At 44.2% G+C, this 18,024-nt stretch overlaps 1 protein-coding gene across 2 annotated transcripts in view; it reads left to right on the top strand.

Moving 5' to 3' along the window:
* The window catches only part of STT3B (STT3 oligosaccharyltransferase complex catalytic subunit B), a 93,254-nt gene that overhangs the window by 16,837 nt on the left and 58,393 nt on the right, over positions 1-18,024 (top strand). For both annotated transcript variants that reach the window (XM_026681340.2, XM_026681341.2), the window contains exon 2: positions 17,035-17,143. In XM_026681340.2, coding sequence (XP_026537125.1) covers positions 17,035-17,143 — 109 coding nt within the window. The remainder of the gene's footprint in view (positions 1-17,034; positions 17,144-18,024) is intronic.

Below are 18,024 nucleotides of genomic sequence, written 5' to 3' on the forward strand. Positions count from 1 at the left end.
ACAATGAGTCCATACAGACGGGGGTTCACAGGACCAGACTTCTTCCCCCCCCATAGGGACTGCCAGCTTTGGTATGTCCCATATGTGTGGATTTTCCCAAAGGCATGCTGGAGAATAGGCACTGGCTTACCTGAACGCAGTTTCTCAGCATGCCTTGGGATAATCCACTCACACCCTGGCAACTGTCTGGTCCAGTGTCCACGTGGGAGGCAGAGCCAATGCCACAAAGAAGATCATCAGGTAGCTGTGCCTTTGTCCTGACTGGAGCTAGGGGACTTCTTGACCCAACAGGAAGAGGCGTGGCAAAGATTGATGACTCAGTCTCTGGTCAGAAAGGCAGATTCAACCCATATGTGTGGATTCTCCCAAGGCATGCTGAGAAACTGTGTTCATGTAAGCCAAAGCCTATTTGCTATATATTTGTGCCTGTGATGGTTGTTCTGAATAATTTAGATCTTTTATTTATCCTTGAGTAGGTGCTTATATTTAACAATAGCACCATACGATAGCATTTAGACTTATATACTGCTTCACAGTGCTTTATAGCCCCCTAAGCAGTTTATAGTATCGGTGTAATTGAGCTGGTAAGATTTGAACTGCAAACTGCTGGCAGCCGGCAGTGAGCAGAAGTAGCCTGTAATACTGCATTCTAACTTACTGTGCCACCAAGGCTCTTTAGGTAAAGTTCATGCTTATTAATTTGTATTTCTTTTGTTACCATTACCATTCTATAATGATTGCTTTTGGATGTGTCATAAATCATGATCACATAACAGTTACAAGAAGGAATTCACTTCTATTTTGATTAATTATAGTTTATGAAATTTCCTGAACAGCAACTGAACTAAACTAGTTTGCTAACTGCAAATAACTTCAAACCATGGTTTTTGAAGCTGATTTTTTTAAATTAAGTTAACTACTTCAGTTTCAGAGATAAGGTAGCCTGTAGTTAATTTAATTAGAACATTTCTAAATGCCTTGTGAATATACTTAACGTAGTTGAGCAAATTAAATCTGAACTGGAGCATCTTCCTATGAAGATGAACTTCCATGTTTAAAAATAGTAGTTCGTTCAATTTTTAAAGTAGCTGGTTTTGTAGAAAGTGTTATTCCATTAATCGTTAAACGTAAGATATTCCATTGTCTTATCTACTTGTTTTTTGTTTTTTAAATTCTCCATAGGGTACATCTTAGCAGTAATGGAAACTTTATTGATTATTGCATTGCCATATAAGTCAGTCTATACAAGCAAAATTGACTACATCATGTCAAGTGAGAAAATATATTCAGTAATTGTATGTCATCATTTGTTTTAACATTGGAACTGACCATAGAATGGTATGAGCTAAAGTAAAAATAGCCTCAAAAAGAGCATATGAAAATGATAAAGACATCACAAAAAAACAAAAATACACAGTGATAAGCTGTTTGAGGATTTGGAAGAGATGAACATTATGGACCAAAATGAATGAATAATCAAAAACATCCTTGAATCTGCTACATCTATAGCACCTGTAAAAAACGTACAGTCAAAAATATCTCTGAAATTATTGGTTTAATGAAAAAATTATTGACAGTGAAGGATACCAGAAGATTCACTAATAAACTGGTGTACTTAAACTTTGCAAGACAATAATAAAATGTATCCAAGAAGAAACACCTCAGTTTAGCATGAAGCTTGTGAACAGGCAATTGAATAAAACAAAGGCATTAATAGAACAAATGCAAGCTTATAAATACACAAAAAAGTTTTTTTTTGCATTAAAATGTGACAATGGCTCTGTGTGTAGAACTAGACACGAAATATTAGAAATAATTGGAAAATTCTATTCAGAGCTATACAAAGATCAAGATCACTTAAAAGTAACAACACCTACAAAAGAGGAAATGCCAGATATCCTAGTAGAGGAAATACCTTGCTATAAAATCAATGAAAAATGGCAAAGCTTCAGGAAATGACTTGTGTTACAGTTGAAATACTGAAAGTTAGTGGCCACAGTTTATATAAGGTACTAACAAAACTATACTGGAGATACCTCAGAGAAGAAAAAATACCCAATGCATGGAAAAATGCTGAAGTGATTCTTATACACAAGAAAGAGACCCAAGATGATATAAAGAAATATTGCCCAATAAGCCTTTCAGTCATCTACAAGGTTTTCACCAAGATAATAGCAAGAATATTGAGAACAGCAAATGATACACAGCCACAGGAGCAGGCAGAGTTCAGATGTGGCTATGGTACAATGGATCACATCCAGGTTGTTCAGCAAGTCATTGAAAAGCACAATGAGTACATCATACCTCTGTGCCTGGCTTTCATTACCTACCAAAAGGTGTTTGACTCAGTATTCTAGCAAGCAATAATTAATGCATTGCTCAACTAAGGCATAGATACTGCTTACATAAACTTACTGTCAAGCCCAAAATTGACATGTAGTCATTTTAGGTAGGCTTAGTATATCTTCTTTTTCTTACTTTCTCTTTGACGGTTATGGGGGAAGGGTTTCGGGCTTGCCACATTCCTAAGGAGGGAGGAATGGAGATAGAGTTGTTTAGGCTAAGTGATTCTTCCCGTGAGAACATGAGCTGACCATGCTGAGGCCCCTTGAGGTGGAGATTTATGACATCAATTACTTCTATTGGAGAATGTGACTTTTGGAGTTGTTTCTAACTTCTAATATTGTGGGGTAATTCCGGGTTGTGTCATGGACTTTGCCAATTGATGCTTTCCTAAATAAAAGAAATTGTTTTGGAAGATGGAGTTGCTCTTTTCTTTTTAAATGGATTTCATCATTGGAAACTTGACACTTACTACAATCAATATATGAAAAAACAATACTGACAATTTGCCTTAATGATCTTAAAGTGAAAATCAACATAGAATGAGATATACGACAAGTCAATACAATAATATCCTTTTTCTAGCCTGCCTTGAAGAAGTATTTTGCAAACTAGACTGGGCAAAAGAGGGAATAAAAATCAGTGGCACCTATTTAAATCTCTTATGATTTGCAGATGATGATGTTTTCTTCTTACAAGGCCCAAAAGAGTTAGAAAGACACATGCAAGAGCTGCACATGGAAAGAGACAGTTACAAGATAAGATACAAAGGGCTGCATATGGATTAGAGAACAAATAAACGTATACAATATCAACAAGAAAGTAAAAGAAATGGAAATGGGTTGGTCATATAGCAAAACGAACTGATGACAGGTGGACCAAGGCAGTCATAGAACAGATCCTACTTGATCAAAAGTCCATGAAAGAGACCTAAAACAAGATGGATCGATGACATCAGCAAATATTGCAGGCCCAATTGGCAAAAGAAACCTCAGGACATCTGGAAGAGGCCTTCATCCTGTGATGGATAGACATAAAATTAATGGAATTAACATAATATAACATTTAATTATCCACATTCCATTATCCACATTTCACTAATATTTTCTAAATACAGAATAAAAAAGTGTCTTTTTATAGTGCTATATATAATATAACTGACCTGGATTCATTCAGAAGAGTATCTCTCCAATGCATTTATTGAATGAATACACAAATTGTTACCAAATGGAGCATGGGTTGTCTTAGGGCAGACTGAGAGGCCTAATCCAGCACAAACCTATTGCAATGGGCCTCCGAAGGCCTCTCCCTACTCCCTGAGATATCCTTTGCTCTGCTTCTTGCTTCTAGGAGCACCAGAGCCTTTTAGGATTCCTTCATACCCACACCGTCACAATCACATACTTTACTTTTTGAAGATGCTCAAAACTCAGAGGTCAAGGTAGATAACGTGAATTGGTCATTTTGTTGTTGGGCAATGTAGCACAATTGAAGATAAAAAATCCTGACAGTTTTCCTTTTCACCATTAGATTTAGTTCCCCATCATTAACTCTGCTAGCGAAAAGTTATTGGAACTAACACTGGGACCTAAGACTGGCAATAAAAGGGAAATTGGCAGTATCTTTTTTCTAGATTGTTCCATATGGCCCAGCAGCAGAGAAGACTGTCCTTAACTACCCAATCTTTCTGAGTCCTTCAAAAGGAAAGAGAGTGAATGGTGATTGGGGGTGGAGAGGAGTGGGTGGAACCTGGAGAGATAGCAAAACAAGCTTAGTGCTTTTCAAATCAGGGTGGGGGAGAAATAGGTGGGTGGGTGCGTTTAGCATCTCTGCAAACGAACATAAGGGTAAATAACTCCAGAGGCCACTACAGATGTAACTTTGAAATGGGGGCATGTGGCTTTTGGGGGAAGGTTGTAATTTTGAATGGTTGCTAGATGTCCTGTCATATCTCGAGGAATATATATGATTTTAGAACTAACTTGTGGGTTTCCCCAATTCATATATTTATTATTATGATTTGAGTGTTTGACAATTTGTACAATATCAGAACATTGCTATTTTTCAGAATCTTAATTGTAGTTGATAATTTGTTGCTTCTTGAGAATTTGAAGTTCAATTTCAAATACAGGTAGCTTAAATGTGTTACAGTAGGACTCAAAAACAGATGCTGGCAATTGTGAACTCAATCACTCATCAAATTCTGCAGCTGTGGAAAAGAATGCAAAGACTAATTTGATGATGGTAATATAAAACCATATCCAAATTATATTGTGTCCTCTTGATCATGTATGATGTAATTTTGAGAAAAAATATTGAAGTTCTTTCCCACTTTCAAATTATAGATATTTTATACAGGGTTGTAGAACTTATTCTCTCTTAAAAGTCATATAAGGGATCCTCACTTAACCCTACTTGGGACTGGAATTTCCATTCCTAAGTGAAGTGGTCATTAAGTGAGATATCACATGATTGCATTGCATAGTGATGAGATTTGCAGTAATATCAGTTGCTGTCATTAGGCCAGAACCATGCTATTGTTAGGCCAGGATCTCAATAACATACGTGCTTGCAACAACAACACCCAAACTCGCTTGCATGGCAGCCCTGTACTCATTGCCTTAGACTTCCTTCTCTTCCCATGTAACTTATGTGCTTTGGGGTTCAACAGGAACTGGGGCTGTCAGGGTTGCCATTGCTAAGTAATGATAATAGCACTTAGACTTATATACTGCTTCACAGTGCTTTTACAGCCCTCTCTAAGCAATTTACAGAGTCAGCATGTTGCCCCCGACAACCTAGGTCCTCATTTTACCCACCTCAGAAAGATAGAAGGCTGAGTCAACTTGAGCCAGGTGAGATTCGATCTGCCAAATTTCAGGCAGCTAGCAATTAGCAGAAGTAGCCAGCAGTACTGCATTCTAACCACTGCTCCACCATGGCTCATGATGATAAAGAAATGATAATTGTGTTGCTTAGTGTTAAAAATCTTTGTCCCAATTGATGTTATAACCTGAAGTTTGCCTACAAACATAAGTTCCTTTCTTGTTTGCTGAACTAGTTGCAACTCCGTTAAAATTGCAGGCCATTAAACTAGTTCTGTAAGCTCAGTATCTTTTCTGTCCATTTGCCTATAAGAATCAGCTTCTAGAACAAGTCTAGTTGAATTTCGTTTTTCAAAATGGCTGCGCACGTGGATGCTGCGGCTAACCGCTCCTTCTTTCAGTGTATGGTGTGTATGATTCTGTGTGTGTTTTGGATCCTTTCCTTGATTGAATCCTGTGGGGCAAGGAGCATCTATAGTCGGCAAACCTTGTTACAAATTGGACTGAAATGTGAAAAGGCTATTACGGACGATTTTATACATTCTCATAACATACCGAAGGAGGCAGCTAGGCCCCTGGGGGAGCCATGGATCACTGTCCCTGTAGGAAGGAGGGAGAGGCAGAAAAAGAAGAATAGGAAAAGAGGATGCCGTGCTGGGGTTTTCTTCAGGCTGAGTAAGTTTCCACACAAGCCTTCAATTCCAAGTATATTTCTTACCAATGCAAGATCTCTGACTAATAAAATGGATGAATTAAGGCTACAGATTGCAAAGACTAAATTCATCAAGAACTGCTGTGTTTTGCTAATCACAGAAACTTGGCTTCATTCACTCATTCCAGATGCAGCTGTAGAGCTGGAAGGCTACATAGCTCACCGGCAGGACAGGAGTAGAGATTCTGGCAAAATCAAAGGAGGAGGTTTAAGCCTTTATGTGAACAAAAGCTGGTCTATCAATACAAAGACTGTAGACAGCCACTGCTCCATGGATCTGGAGTATATGACTCTTAAATGTAGACCCGTATATTTTCCACGGGAATTCAACGTGTTTTTGATTACTGCAGTCTGTCCCACCTGATGCCAATACTACCATAGCTTTGGGATTCTTCTATAACATTATTAGTAATCAGCAGAATAAGTATCCTGATGCTGTGCATATCATAGCGGGGGACTTTAATCAAGCTGATTTAAAAGAAGTGCTTCCTAAATTCTATCAGTATGTTAAATGTGCTACTAGAGGAGCAAACATATTGGACAAAGTATCAAATATGGCTATAGGGTTATACAATTACCACAATTGGGACAATCAGACCATATGTCACTGCTTTTAGCACCAGCGTACATCCCTCTTAGGAGATGGACTCTGCCTATAATAAAGACAGTGAAATCTTGGCCAGAAGATGCTTCCCAACAACTTCAGGATTGTTTTGAGAACACAAATTGGGACATCTTTTACCACCCTGACCTAGAGGAGCACACTGCAACTGTTCTGTGCTATATCAAACACTGCACAGATGCTATCACTGTGGATAAATGTATTAGGATCTATCCCAATAAGAAACCCTGGATGACCAAAGAAGTCCAGCGCCTCTTGCGTGACAGGACCAAGGCCTTTAGGTCCGGTGATGGGGCAAGAGACAGTGTTGCCAGAGCTAATCTGAAGAAAGGTATTCGGAAAGCCAAGAGTGATTATAAGAGGAAGATTGAGGATAATTTTTATAGCAATAACATGAGGCAGATGTGGCGAGGGATTCAACAAATTACAAACCAACTGACCAATGTCATCCCTGCTGAGGGGGATGCTTCATTGGCAGAGGAACTGAATCATTTCTTTGCTCACTTTGAAGTGGGGACATCAGAGACAGATAAAATACAACTACCAGCCAATTGTAGCCCCCACCTCATTGTGGAGGAACAGGAGGTGAGGAGCATTCTGAAGGCTGTGGACCTTAGAAAGGCTGCCAGTCCTGACGGTATCTCTGGCCGAGTGCTTAAAGACTGTGCTGATCAGTTGGCTGGAGTCTTTACCAGGATCTTCAATCGGTCTTTATCCCAGTCCACTATTCCATCTTGTTTGAAGGCTTTCACCATTGTTCTGCTGCCAGAGAAGTTCCCTATCAGTAACCTCAACGATTACAGACCAGTGGCACTCACTCCTACCATCATAAAGGGCTTTGAGAAATTGGTCTGCTGGCACATCATTTCTGGTCTTCCGCATACATTTGATAAACACCAGCTTGCTTACAGAAAAAATAGATCTACAGAGGACGCTATAGCCATCACTCTTCATACTGCTCTGACTCATCTAGAACAGTGGGGGAGGGGCTATGTGAGGATGCTTTTTGTGGATTTTAGTTCTGCGTTTAGCACAATTCTTCCACATAAACTAGTGTCTAAACTTCTGGACCTTGGACTTCCTAATTCAATCTGCCTTTGGATTATGGATTTCCTGTCTGCCCGCTCACAGAGGGTCAGATTAGGTAATCATACCTCTTCAGCCCTTATTCTTAACACTGGTACATCATAGGGTTTGCTTGTTGAGTCCCTTACTATACTCTTTATGTGCATGACTGCATTCCCACTCACGCTAGTAATACTATTGCTCAATTTGCAGATGATACAACAGTGGTGGGACTTATCTCTGGGGGGGATGAGTTTGCCTACTGAGATGAGGTGGACCGGTTGCTTTTGTGGTGTGGAGACAATAACTTGGTCCTCAACACCAATAAGACCAAGGAGCTTATAGTGGATTATAGAAGGAACAGATCAGACATCCAGCCCTTGCTTATCAATGGAGACCTAGTGGAGCAAGTGGCCAGTTTTAAGTTTCTGGGTGTTACCTTAAAAGAGGACCTGACCTGGGGTGCTCACACTGCAGCCCTGGTCAAAAGGGCCCAACTGAGATTATACTACCTGAGACTTCTCAGAAAACAACAACTGAATGAGAAACTGCTGGTGATCTTCTACTGCTGCATCATAGAGAGCATTTTAACATTGCACCCCTGTATGGTTTGCCAATTGCACAGTGGCAGATAGGAAAGCACTCCAGAGGGTTAATATCATTGCCCAGAAGATCATTCCCCAGAAGAGCTTTATAGCTGCCACTACCTTAAGAAAGTTCAGAACGTTCTCAAAGATCCATCTCATCCTGGGAACCCTGTTTTGAACTATTACCATCTGGCAGATGGTACAGAATAATAAAAATAAGGACAAATAGGCTGAAAAACAGCTTCTATCCCAGGGCAGTAGCTCTTTTGAATTCTGCTGTATAGTTCAGTGTTGGTGTGGTGTCAGGGGTTTCCGGTTCAATGTGTGAAGGGTGAAGGATGTGTGTTTGTGTTTATTTTCATGGTCATGGTCATGATATGCACTGAAGATGGTGTTTGATTTCGTTGTACAAGGTGCAGTGACAAAGTAAACTAAACTAAATCACTTGAATTTGGCAGAGTTAAATCCTCCCTGAGAATTTGTATAATTTTCTACTGCAGTTCAATTAATTGGATATGCTGATGATACTCGGCTGTATGTCTGGCCCCGTGGTGAGTTAAGTGATGCTGTGTCCTCCCTCTCACAGTGCCTGGAGGCTGTTAGGGGCTGGATGGGGAGCAACGGGTTGAAACTAAATCATTGCAAGACTAAGTGACTGGGCTTGGGGTTCGTTGGCTCAGGGAGAATGGGCACCTTTGGTCTTGGATGGGGTTTTCCTGGAGATGATTTATGCCAAGCAATGTGCATGTGTGCAAAGCTGGCGGGGTTGATAAGTGGGGATCTGGTTTACATGAGTAGAGTGGAGCAGGGAGGCAGAATTGCGAGTACTCAGATCTTGTTGGCCGCCTTGTTCATCACAGTTTGATTTTGCTTGAGATGCAGGAGAGTCCTGCAGCAGGAAAGACAGATGGAGGAAGGAGGGGAGATTGCCACTTCCTTCTTGTGCTCCAAAAATTGCCCCACACCAGGCAGGAGCAGATGGATGGAGGAAGAAGGGGTGATATCATTCCCTCCATCCCGCTGCAGGGCCACCATGAGCTCTTGCCCGCTGAAGGTGCAGGGCGGCCAAGAGCAGCGCAGCCAGGAGGACAAAGAGTCCTTACAAAGACCAGCAGCAGGGGCGGGGGGAGCAGGTGATCCCAACATACCATACGGTTTTCTGTCTCATTAGCAGCAGCCTGTGAAAGACCCAAGCTCCAGGCCTGATGGGCCTTGTTTGCACCTGCTCCAAAGCCACAAGGTGAACTGCGGAAGAGAGAGACCCTCCACCGCAGGTTGCCTGGCTCTGGGCAGGGGCAGGGTTGGTAAGAGTGTGCTGGAAACACCTCCAGGCACCTGGACAGACAAAACGAGAGGCAGCTCCTGGCCCTTGATGGCTGAACTGTTCTCCGTAGAGCTGCTGCGAGCATCCAGACAGTGGGAGGTGCTCCAGTCTTCACTCTAACAGGCTGAGCTATAATTGAGGAACGCTCCTCCTCCTCCACGTGACTCCTCCACGCGTTCCCCAGTTTTAGCTCAGCCTCGCTAGAGACAGGCAGCTTGTTCGTTTACTCCTTGGCCGATCCAGGTTTTTTTGCTTTTCTTCAAAAATCAGGTTTGATCTCTCCTTTCTCCTTGTTCCCTGCGCAATTAGTTTTCGTCCCAAATTGATTTAGGAGCGTTTTTCGCCCCTCAAGGGGGGAAATAGGGGGATTTGGAGCCCTTTGCCCCCCCTCTCCTCTGCTGCTTTTCTAGCCGCGCTACAGCTGAGCAGCGGCTCGAGATCGTGCTGTAGATAGCGCTGCATTGCGCCTTCCCCCCACGAACGCCTAGAAGAAGGAGAGCTTCTTCTTACAGCCCTCGTATCTTTTTTCTGCCTTTTTCAGGCCGTTTGTGTACCTTAGAGGGTTTGTGCGTCTCTGTGGTAGTCACGCCGAGGCCGGCGGCCATTTTGAGTGCGCCTTGTGGCCGGCCGCCATTTTGAAAATTTTTGTTATCTTTCCGATCGGGCTGCGAGGTTGCTAAAGGCCCATAGCGGGACCGGCAGGCCGTGTGGAGCCTGGATTTGAAGGGTAGTGTGGTTCAGTGCCCGGTTGCCCTTTCATTTTAGTTTCTAGTTGGCTTTTTGTTTTCCCGCAGCTCACCCAGAGACGCAGGCACTTACTTCCCATTTTTGTTGGGAGGCTGCCTCACGAGGCCACCTTTTTTTCTCTTGCTGGTTATTCTTTTCCTTTTTTCTGGCCTCTGCGTTCATTTGGTGTATTGGATTGTTAGGATTTAGTTCTAATTTTATTTACTTTCTTCTTGGTAAGCAATAAGTTGAAAGCAGATTATTACTAAATTTTTCTTTTTGTTTGGACTTGATTGGCACCTTTTGGGCTCCGCCCACAAAAAACAAAATAAAACAAAATAAATTATAATAAAAAAAATTTATCCAAAAGGGGGACGCGGCCCAACTATAGGAAAGCCGGCCTACGTTGTAGGTCGAACTCCCAGGCGTGCCAACCGCCCTTGTTTTTTCTTATCTAATATCTCTTTTGTGTCATGGCAGAAGGCAACCCCCGCAGTCCTTCTTTGAAGGCGAAGTCAAAGACGCACTATTTGCGCAAAAGGGACAAGGACTCCTCCAAGGCCTCTCAAATGGATGCCTTAAGGCGTCATAAGGCCTTGGAGAAGGAGTTTGACAAACGATCTAAAGACTCGCATTCTGTAAATCCTGCCCCGTCCTCTACCTCTTCTCAACCCCCTCCCCTTTCAGGTCAACCTTCTCCTTCCAGGTGCTCACCTGCCCGAAGTCGCCAGGCCTCTCGCACGCCTGAGGCGACCTTCACACCAACCGCAGCGGGCCTACGTCCAGAAGACCTGTCTTCTACCATTATTCCGGACAGCATTAGAGAATGGATGCAACTGGCCATCAGGCAAGGAATAGCAGAGGGCATCCAGCAGCTATCCAGACCAGGTTCCCAAATGATGGCGCCCGAGGTCGAATCTATGTCCGGGAGATCCCTCTCCAGACCGGCATCTCATCATGGTCAGGTACCTTCCCAAGTGGAAGCCCCTTTCCTGGAAGGGGAGGAGGCCCAGGAAGAGGAAGAAATGGGGTTTGAACCCTTCAGGGAAGAGGAAGGTTCAGATAGGGGGTCTCTACAATATTCAGAACCCTTCTTCGAAGTAGACCCCATGGAAGGGGAGATGTCAGAGGATGAGGGCATTTCCCCTGACCAACCTGCATTTGTAGGCCTGTTTAAACCTCATTTGTTTAAGTCCTTGCTATTCAAGGCAAAGAATATCTCGGGCCTGACTTCCCAGTCTTCCTCTGAACCATCTTCAGCGACCCCGGGGGGACCGGAAGATTCGATATTCAGACAACCGGTCATCGAAACTGAGGTTATTCCAACCCCCCCATTTTTTTCCGATTTGGTCGCAAGGCAATTGGCCTCTGCGGGTCCCCCTCCCGCGCCTTCCAGCCAAGACAAGAGATTGTTTAATCTCGACCCGGAATTTTCTACCATGCTAGACACACCTGAGGTAGATGACCCCATAGTGAGGCTAGCATCATCATCCAATCCCACTGACGCCCTGGAAGCGCTGAAGCCAGAGGATAAGAGAGCAGAGATGGCGCTGCGGCGAGCACACCAGTTGGATGCTTGGGCCATCCGGTCGGCCACAGCCGCGTCATTTTTCACTCGTTCGTCCATCAGGTGGCTCAGACAGTTGAAGCAGCATGTCCCCTCATCAGGACATTGCCAAACTCACGGCCGCAGCGGAGTTCGCGGCTGATGCCACTTTTCATTCTGTTAAATTCATCTAGGGCCGTCTCATCCCACGTTACTGCCTGAAGGCTGCTTTGGCTTAGGCACTGGCAGGCCGATGTTAAGAATAAAACTAAGTTGGCCTCAGCTCCTATAGCAGGGGGAAAATTGTTTGGCCCGGCACTTGACCCATTGCTGATGGAGAGCCGGAATAAGAAGAAGTTCCTCACTTTTTCGCAGGCAAGAATCTAGAGGGTCCCAGCCCTTTCGGAGGGGCTCGTTTCGCACCCCTTTCCAACCTTCCTTCACCCCTAGGTTATCAGAGCTCCCCGACGTTCCGGTCGGCCTATCAGGACCGGGGCGATTCGGGAGACAGAAATAGAAGGGGAGGTACCTACAGGAGACCCTTCCGGGGTGCAGGGAATAAGGCGCCCCGCCGTCCCAGGTAGGCTTTCAGCCTCTTATCCCATTGGCGGTCGCCTTAAGTATTTTGCCGACCAGTGGGACTCATCTACTTCAGATTCCTGGGTTAGGGACACTGTAAGGTTTGGTCTCCCTCTTCAGTTTCAGTCTGTTCCTCCGCAACACTTCATGGTTTCTCCCCTTTCCAGAGACCCGACTAAGCGGGCTTTCATGGCAGCCGCTATCACTCATCTTTCTGATATCAAGGCCATCCAGCCCGTGCCTTTTTCACAGCGGGGAGGGGGGTTCTATTCCCTCCTCTTCTTGGTCCCTAAGCATTCCGGGGGTTGGAGGCCCATTTTAGATCTGAAGAGGCTCAATCGCTATATCGTCCGCCACAAGTTCAAGATGCATACCCTTCAGTCGATCTTACAGGGTACCAGGAAGGGAGACTGGCTTACATCCATCGACCTCTCTGAGGCATATCTCCATGTACCCATTCACCCCTCAGTATTACAAATATTTGAGATTTTGCTACAACAATCAGCATTTCCAATACGTAGCCCTTCCCTTTGGGCTCGTCTCGGCCCCGAGGACCTTCACCAAGGTGTTGGCTGCCCTGGCAGCCCACCTCAGGCACTTCCCTATCCGCATTCACTGCTACCTTGACGACATTCTTATTCTGTCCCCTACCCGGCATCAGGCTGAGAGTGACATTAAGACCACCCTCTCAGTGCTTCAGGCTCACGGATTCCTCATTAACTGGGAGAAGAGTCAGCTTAACCCTTCCACACGTATAGCTCACCTAGGAGCTGTGATTGATTCGGTTGAGGGGAGGGTCTTCCTCTCTCAAGAGAGGTTTAGCAGTATTCAAAAAGCTATCAGGACAATTAGACGGATTAGAAAGGCCTTGTTGCTGGACTTGTCCAAGTTGCTTGGAAAGTTAGTCTCATGTATTTCAATTATTCCCTGGGCACGTTTACATTCCAGATCCTTGCAGTGGTTCCTCCTGCCTTACCAACGTTCCGGAAGGAGCAACTCAGGTCTCGTAGTGAAGGTTCCTCCAAGGGTTCTCGCCTCCCTTCTCTGGTGGACAAGACCCTCTACCAACAGAGGTCATCTCTTCAAGGAGCCCCAAAGGGTCACTCTCACAACAGACGCCAGCCTTTCCGGATGGGGAGCCCACATGCAGTCGCTTTCAGCGCAGGGAACTTGGTCAGCAGCCGAGCGACGCTGCAGCATCAACTGGCTGGAGCTTCACGCAGTATATCTAGCCCTGCGCGCCTTCCTCCCGCAGGTACAAGGCCGTCACATTCTGGTCTTAACAGACAACACTACTACCAAAGCCCACATCAGTCAAGGGGGCACAAAGCGGCTTTGTCGATGGGCAGAGGCGCATCTCTTATCCATCAGGGCGGAACACATCTCGGGGGTCTCGAATGTCCAAGCAGACTGGCTGAGCAGGGCCACGCTGGACCAATCGGAATGGCGCCTACACCCCTCCTTGTTCAGAGAGGCAGCAGCGATATTCGGTCAGCCCTTGGTGGACCTGTTCGCATCGCCACTCAACACACAGACACCGAGATTCTTCTCTTGTTACCCTGCCGACGGCACAGAGAACCACTATGCCCTCCGCTGCCCCTGGCCCACTGGGCTCCTGTATGCCTTTCCCCCCCTCCCGCTGATACCCAAGGTGATTCAGAAGTTAATACTCGAAAGGGCGGAGGTCCTCCTGATAGCCCCATTTTGGCCCAGGAGACCGTGGTTTGCGGATCTTTGCAATCTGTCAGTGGCCCCACTGTGGAGGATCCCCCTCGACAGGATCTTTCTGTCCCAGGGACCTCTTCAACATCCAGACCCACAGTGGCTTCAGTTAGCCGTGTGGAGATTGAGCGGGAAAGGCTAAAAAATGAGGGCCTGTCGGTCCAGGTCATCAATACCATCCTGGCAGCAAGGCGGCCTTCGACTACCCGCATTTATAACGCAACCTGGAACATCTTTTGTAAGTGGTGCAATAAGTCATCCGTCGATCCGCTCTCTCCTTCAATTGCGCAAATCCTGGCCTTCCTACAGCTCGGTCTAGATAGGGGTCTCTCCCCCAACACTCTGAGAAGGCAGGTTGCAGCCCTGTCCACGGTGGTCGCTGGCAGCTCTTCTGTCTCACTTTCCCACCACCCTCGCATAAGGGCTTTCCTTAGAGGGGCCTCTAATCTGCACCCCCCGGTGATCCACAGATATCCTACCTGGGATCTTAATAAAGTTCTTATGGCATTAACTAAACCTCCCTTCGAGCCTCTCAGGGAGGCGCCACTTCAGTTCCTCACATTCAAAGTGGTGTTCCTTGTGGCGATAACATCGGCAAGAAGGATATCTGAAATAGCAGCTCTATCCGTGAGAAAGGATTTATGTATCTTCCACACTGATCGGGGTGGTTCTGAGACCAGATCCCGTCTTTATGCCTAAAATCAACTCGGCATTTCACAGAGCTCAGGAATTTGTTCTGCCTAATTTTTGTCCCAAGCCTTCTCGAGAAAGAGAAAGGCAGTGGCACACTCTCGATGTGCGAAGGGCACTTCGTATCTACATCTATCGTACACAATCAATCAGAAAGTCAGAGTCTTTATTCCTGTCCTTTCAACCAAAGACGCTGGGCTGCAAGGTTTCCCCATCTACCGTTGGTCGCTGGATTAGGGCTACTATATCCAAGGCCTATTTGACACAGGCTCTCCCTGTTCCTAGTGGGATCACCGCTCACTCTACAAGGAGTGCAGCCACCTCGGCAGCCTGGGCTACTCAGGCGTCGATTCAGGATATCTGTCGAGCAGCCACCTGGGCGTCTCCATCTCCCTTTATACGTCACTATAAAATCGATGTTTACGCCTCAGCTGAGGCATCTTTTGGCAGGCGAGTCCTTCAACAGGTGACAAGAGACCCAGAGGTGATTCTGGACCAGACAGGCCATGCTTTGGTATGTCCCACTGTCTGGATGCTCGCAGCAGCTCTACGGAGAATGGGCGTTGGTACCTACCTGATACGCCCGTTCTCGTCGAGCTGCGTAGAGCATCCAGCCCCACCCTAATTGGTCCGTCTGGTGGGGAATCCTGTTTCGGCCAATGATGTATATAGTTCGCAGTTGAGACTTGTATTATAGTTGACAGGAGAGGATAGTTGTTGTCTTCTCATCTTTGTAAAACTGGGGAACGTGTGGAGGAGTCACGTGGAGGAGGAGGAGCGTTCCTCAATTATAGCTCAGCCTGTTAGAGTGAAGACTGGAGCACCTCCCACTGTCTGGATGCTCTACGCAGCTTGACGAGAACGGGTGTATCAGGTAGGTACCAACGCCCAATCCACACAGCCGCAATTAAGGGGCCAAGCCTCCGTGAGGTGACTGTGGAAGGGAAGGAAAGGAAAGGAGCTGCCATGCCTCAGGGATTGCTGCCCATGTTTGTGAGGGGACACACAGTTTAACTGCCTCCCGTGCTGCTATGGCCACCCCCTTTGCTAAGGCTTATTTTGGGGGTGGGGCTTGTATTAGGCCCACCCCCAAAAAAATCAGGCTAGGCTTATTTTCGGAATAGGTTGTATTTTGGGGGAAAACTTGGTGAAAATAGCAATTTTATTCTTTTTCCCATTTAGTAAAACCAAAAAAATAAAAGATTCTGGAGCTCTTCCTTATCATTGGAATGGAAAAATTACTGTATTTTTCAGAGTATAAGATGCTCAGGAGTATAAGATGCACCTTAGTTTTGGGGGAGGAAAATAAGGGGAAAAAATTCTGCCTCTGCCTACCAGCATCCATCAGTATTCATCTGGCAATGTGTGAGAGTTGAGGGCTGTTTGGAAACCGAAACATTATTTGCTGTGTGAGAAGGAAGGAGACAGCAAGGAGCCTGGCTGTGGCTTAGCTCAATTGTTCTGTACTAAAGCTGCATGCTGCTCTGAAACTGAATATTGAAACTCCTCTCCACTGCTTGTGTTTTGTTTGTATTTACTACCACATTGGAAAACCTGATTTTGTTATTGTATATCATGTGTTGTATACTGTATAAAGAGAAGTTACTGAATCCTGCTGAATCAGTTACTTTGTGTGTGCTTTCTGGATGTGATTGCTGATGCAAATTCTGACACATCCTTGCAGCAAATAGCGAACAGCCAGGTTAGCTTCAGCACATTATTGCAGCTTGGTTCAGCAGGAACAGCCGATTGGCAGGTGGATCGACCACCTGGAATACCCCCAATCAGCTGTTCCAGGCTACAGGGATTGCCACAGACCATCACCATCTCCGTGCCTTGTGTTTTTGGCCTCTGTGCCTCATGTTCTTGGCTTCATGCGGGGCTACATTCGGTGTATAAGATGCACCCAAATTTTCACCCTCTTTTAGGGGAGGAAAAAGTGCATTTTACACTCTGAAAAATACAGTACATATCAGCAATCAGATATATACAATAGTGCCTATACAAGTGCCAATAGCGATTCAGTCATACAAATAAATACTGCCTTTTCTTTTCCTTTGACTCAGTATTGATCCTGGTAACTGCTTGAGCAAGATCCTTAAGCTTTTTTGACAAGATTTTGGCTTGCCATTGCCTGTTTTCTAGGCTTGAGAAAGAGCAACTGGCTATATTTGATTTTAATATTAGAAATTCTAAGCATTAGTTCCCCAAAGAGCACTATACAGATTTGAACATTTACATTTTGAACATTTAATTAGTAGATTTTTTAAATATCTGAACTATTTTTTTCTAGGTTTAACTACAGATCAACACATCATCTTGCATCACATGGATTTTACGAATTCTTAAATTGGTTTGATGAAAGAGCATGGTATCCACTAGGAAGAATAGTTGGTGGAACTGTGAGTATCAGAAAAAAATATTAAACTTCTTGACAAATCTCTTCAAACTGGACTCTATTTAAACTGTTTTTATATTTCTATACTATTTTAATTTCTAGTTTGCAGTCAAGAAATATATATGATACTCAGTTTTGTTTTGTTTTTAAATTAAATCAGATATGTACTCAAATTTCATCCATAACAAGTATTTGTTTAAAATGAATGAATTTTACATTTATAATAAAAATATTAAAGATTATGTTCTCACCTCCTAGTTCTCTTGTTACTATACATCAAATTAGTTCATAGTATAACATTCCTACAATGTGAATAATAAAATTACTTCAAACATTTAAAGGCTTGAATATTAGATATTTCTTATTTACTGTCAAATATCATATACATACATTGGTATAAAAAGCTATAACATCCCTCACTTCATCAGCAGCAGAGTTGATTGGTTTAGTTGATCAGGCTAATTAGCCAAAAGTTCATTCCACCCTTACATTAAGTATTCATTTCTGAATACTTAATGTAAGTTGTCAGCTAGGTTGGTCAGGAACCTCTTCGACAGGAAATCAGACAGGAAACACAAATAGATAAACTAATTTCACTTTATTGTAAGATAGACTCTAGTAACTTTGAAGGCACATGCTTTCCACTTTCACTTTTGACTGTTTGAATCATTAAAGCTAAGTCTTTCCTAGGTTTCTTTCTCTGACAGTTAAGCGACTGTGGGCTCCTGCCTCTCTTGTTTGATTGTTTCCCAGACAGTATCTCTTCTCCTCTTTCCCAAGATCATTGATACATTCCATTACATCATCTTCTTCCAATAACTAACTGCCACCAATCTTCCCCCACTCATGTTTTGTATGTCTGCTGTAGAAAGTTGATTCATTGCC

This window comes from Notechis scutatus, chromosome Z (assembly GCF_049901735.1).
Source record: "Notechis scutatus isolate UNSWTSFEM ecotype Mainland chromosome Z, rNotScu1.2, whole genome shotgun sequence".
NCBI classification, from domain to species: domain Eukaryota; kingdom Metazoa; phylum Chordata; class Lepidosauria; order Squamata; family Elapidae; genus Notechis; species Notechis scutatus.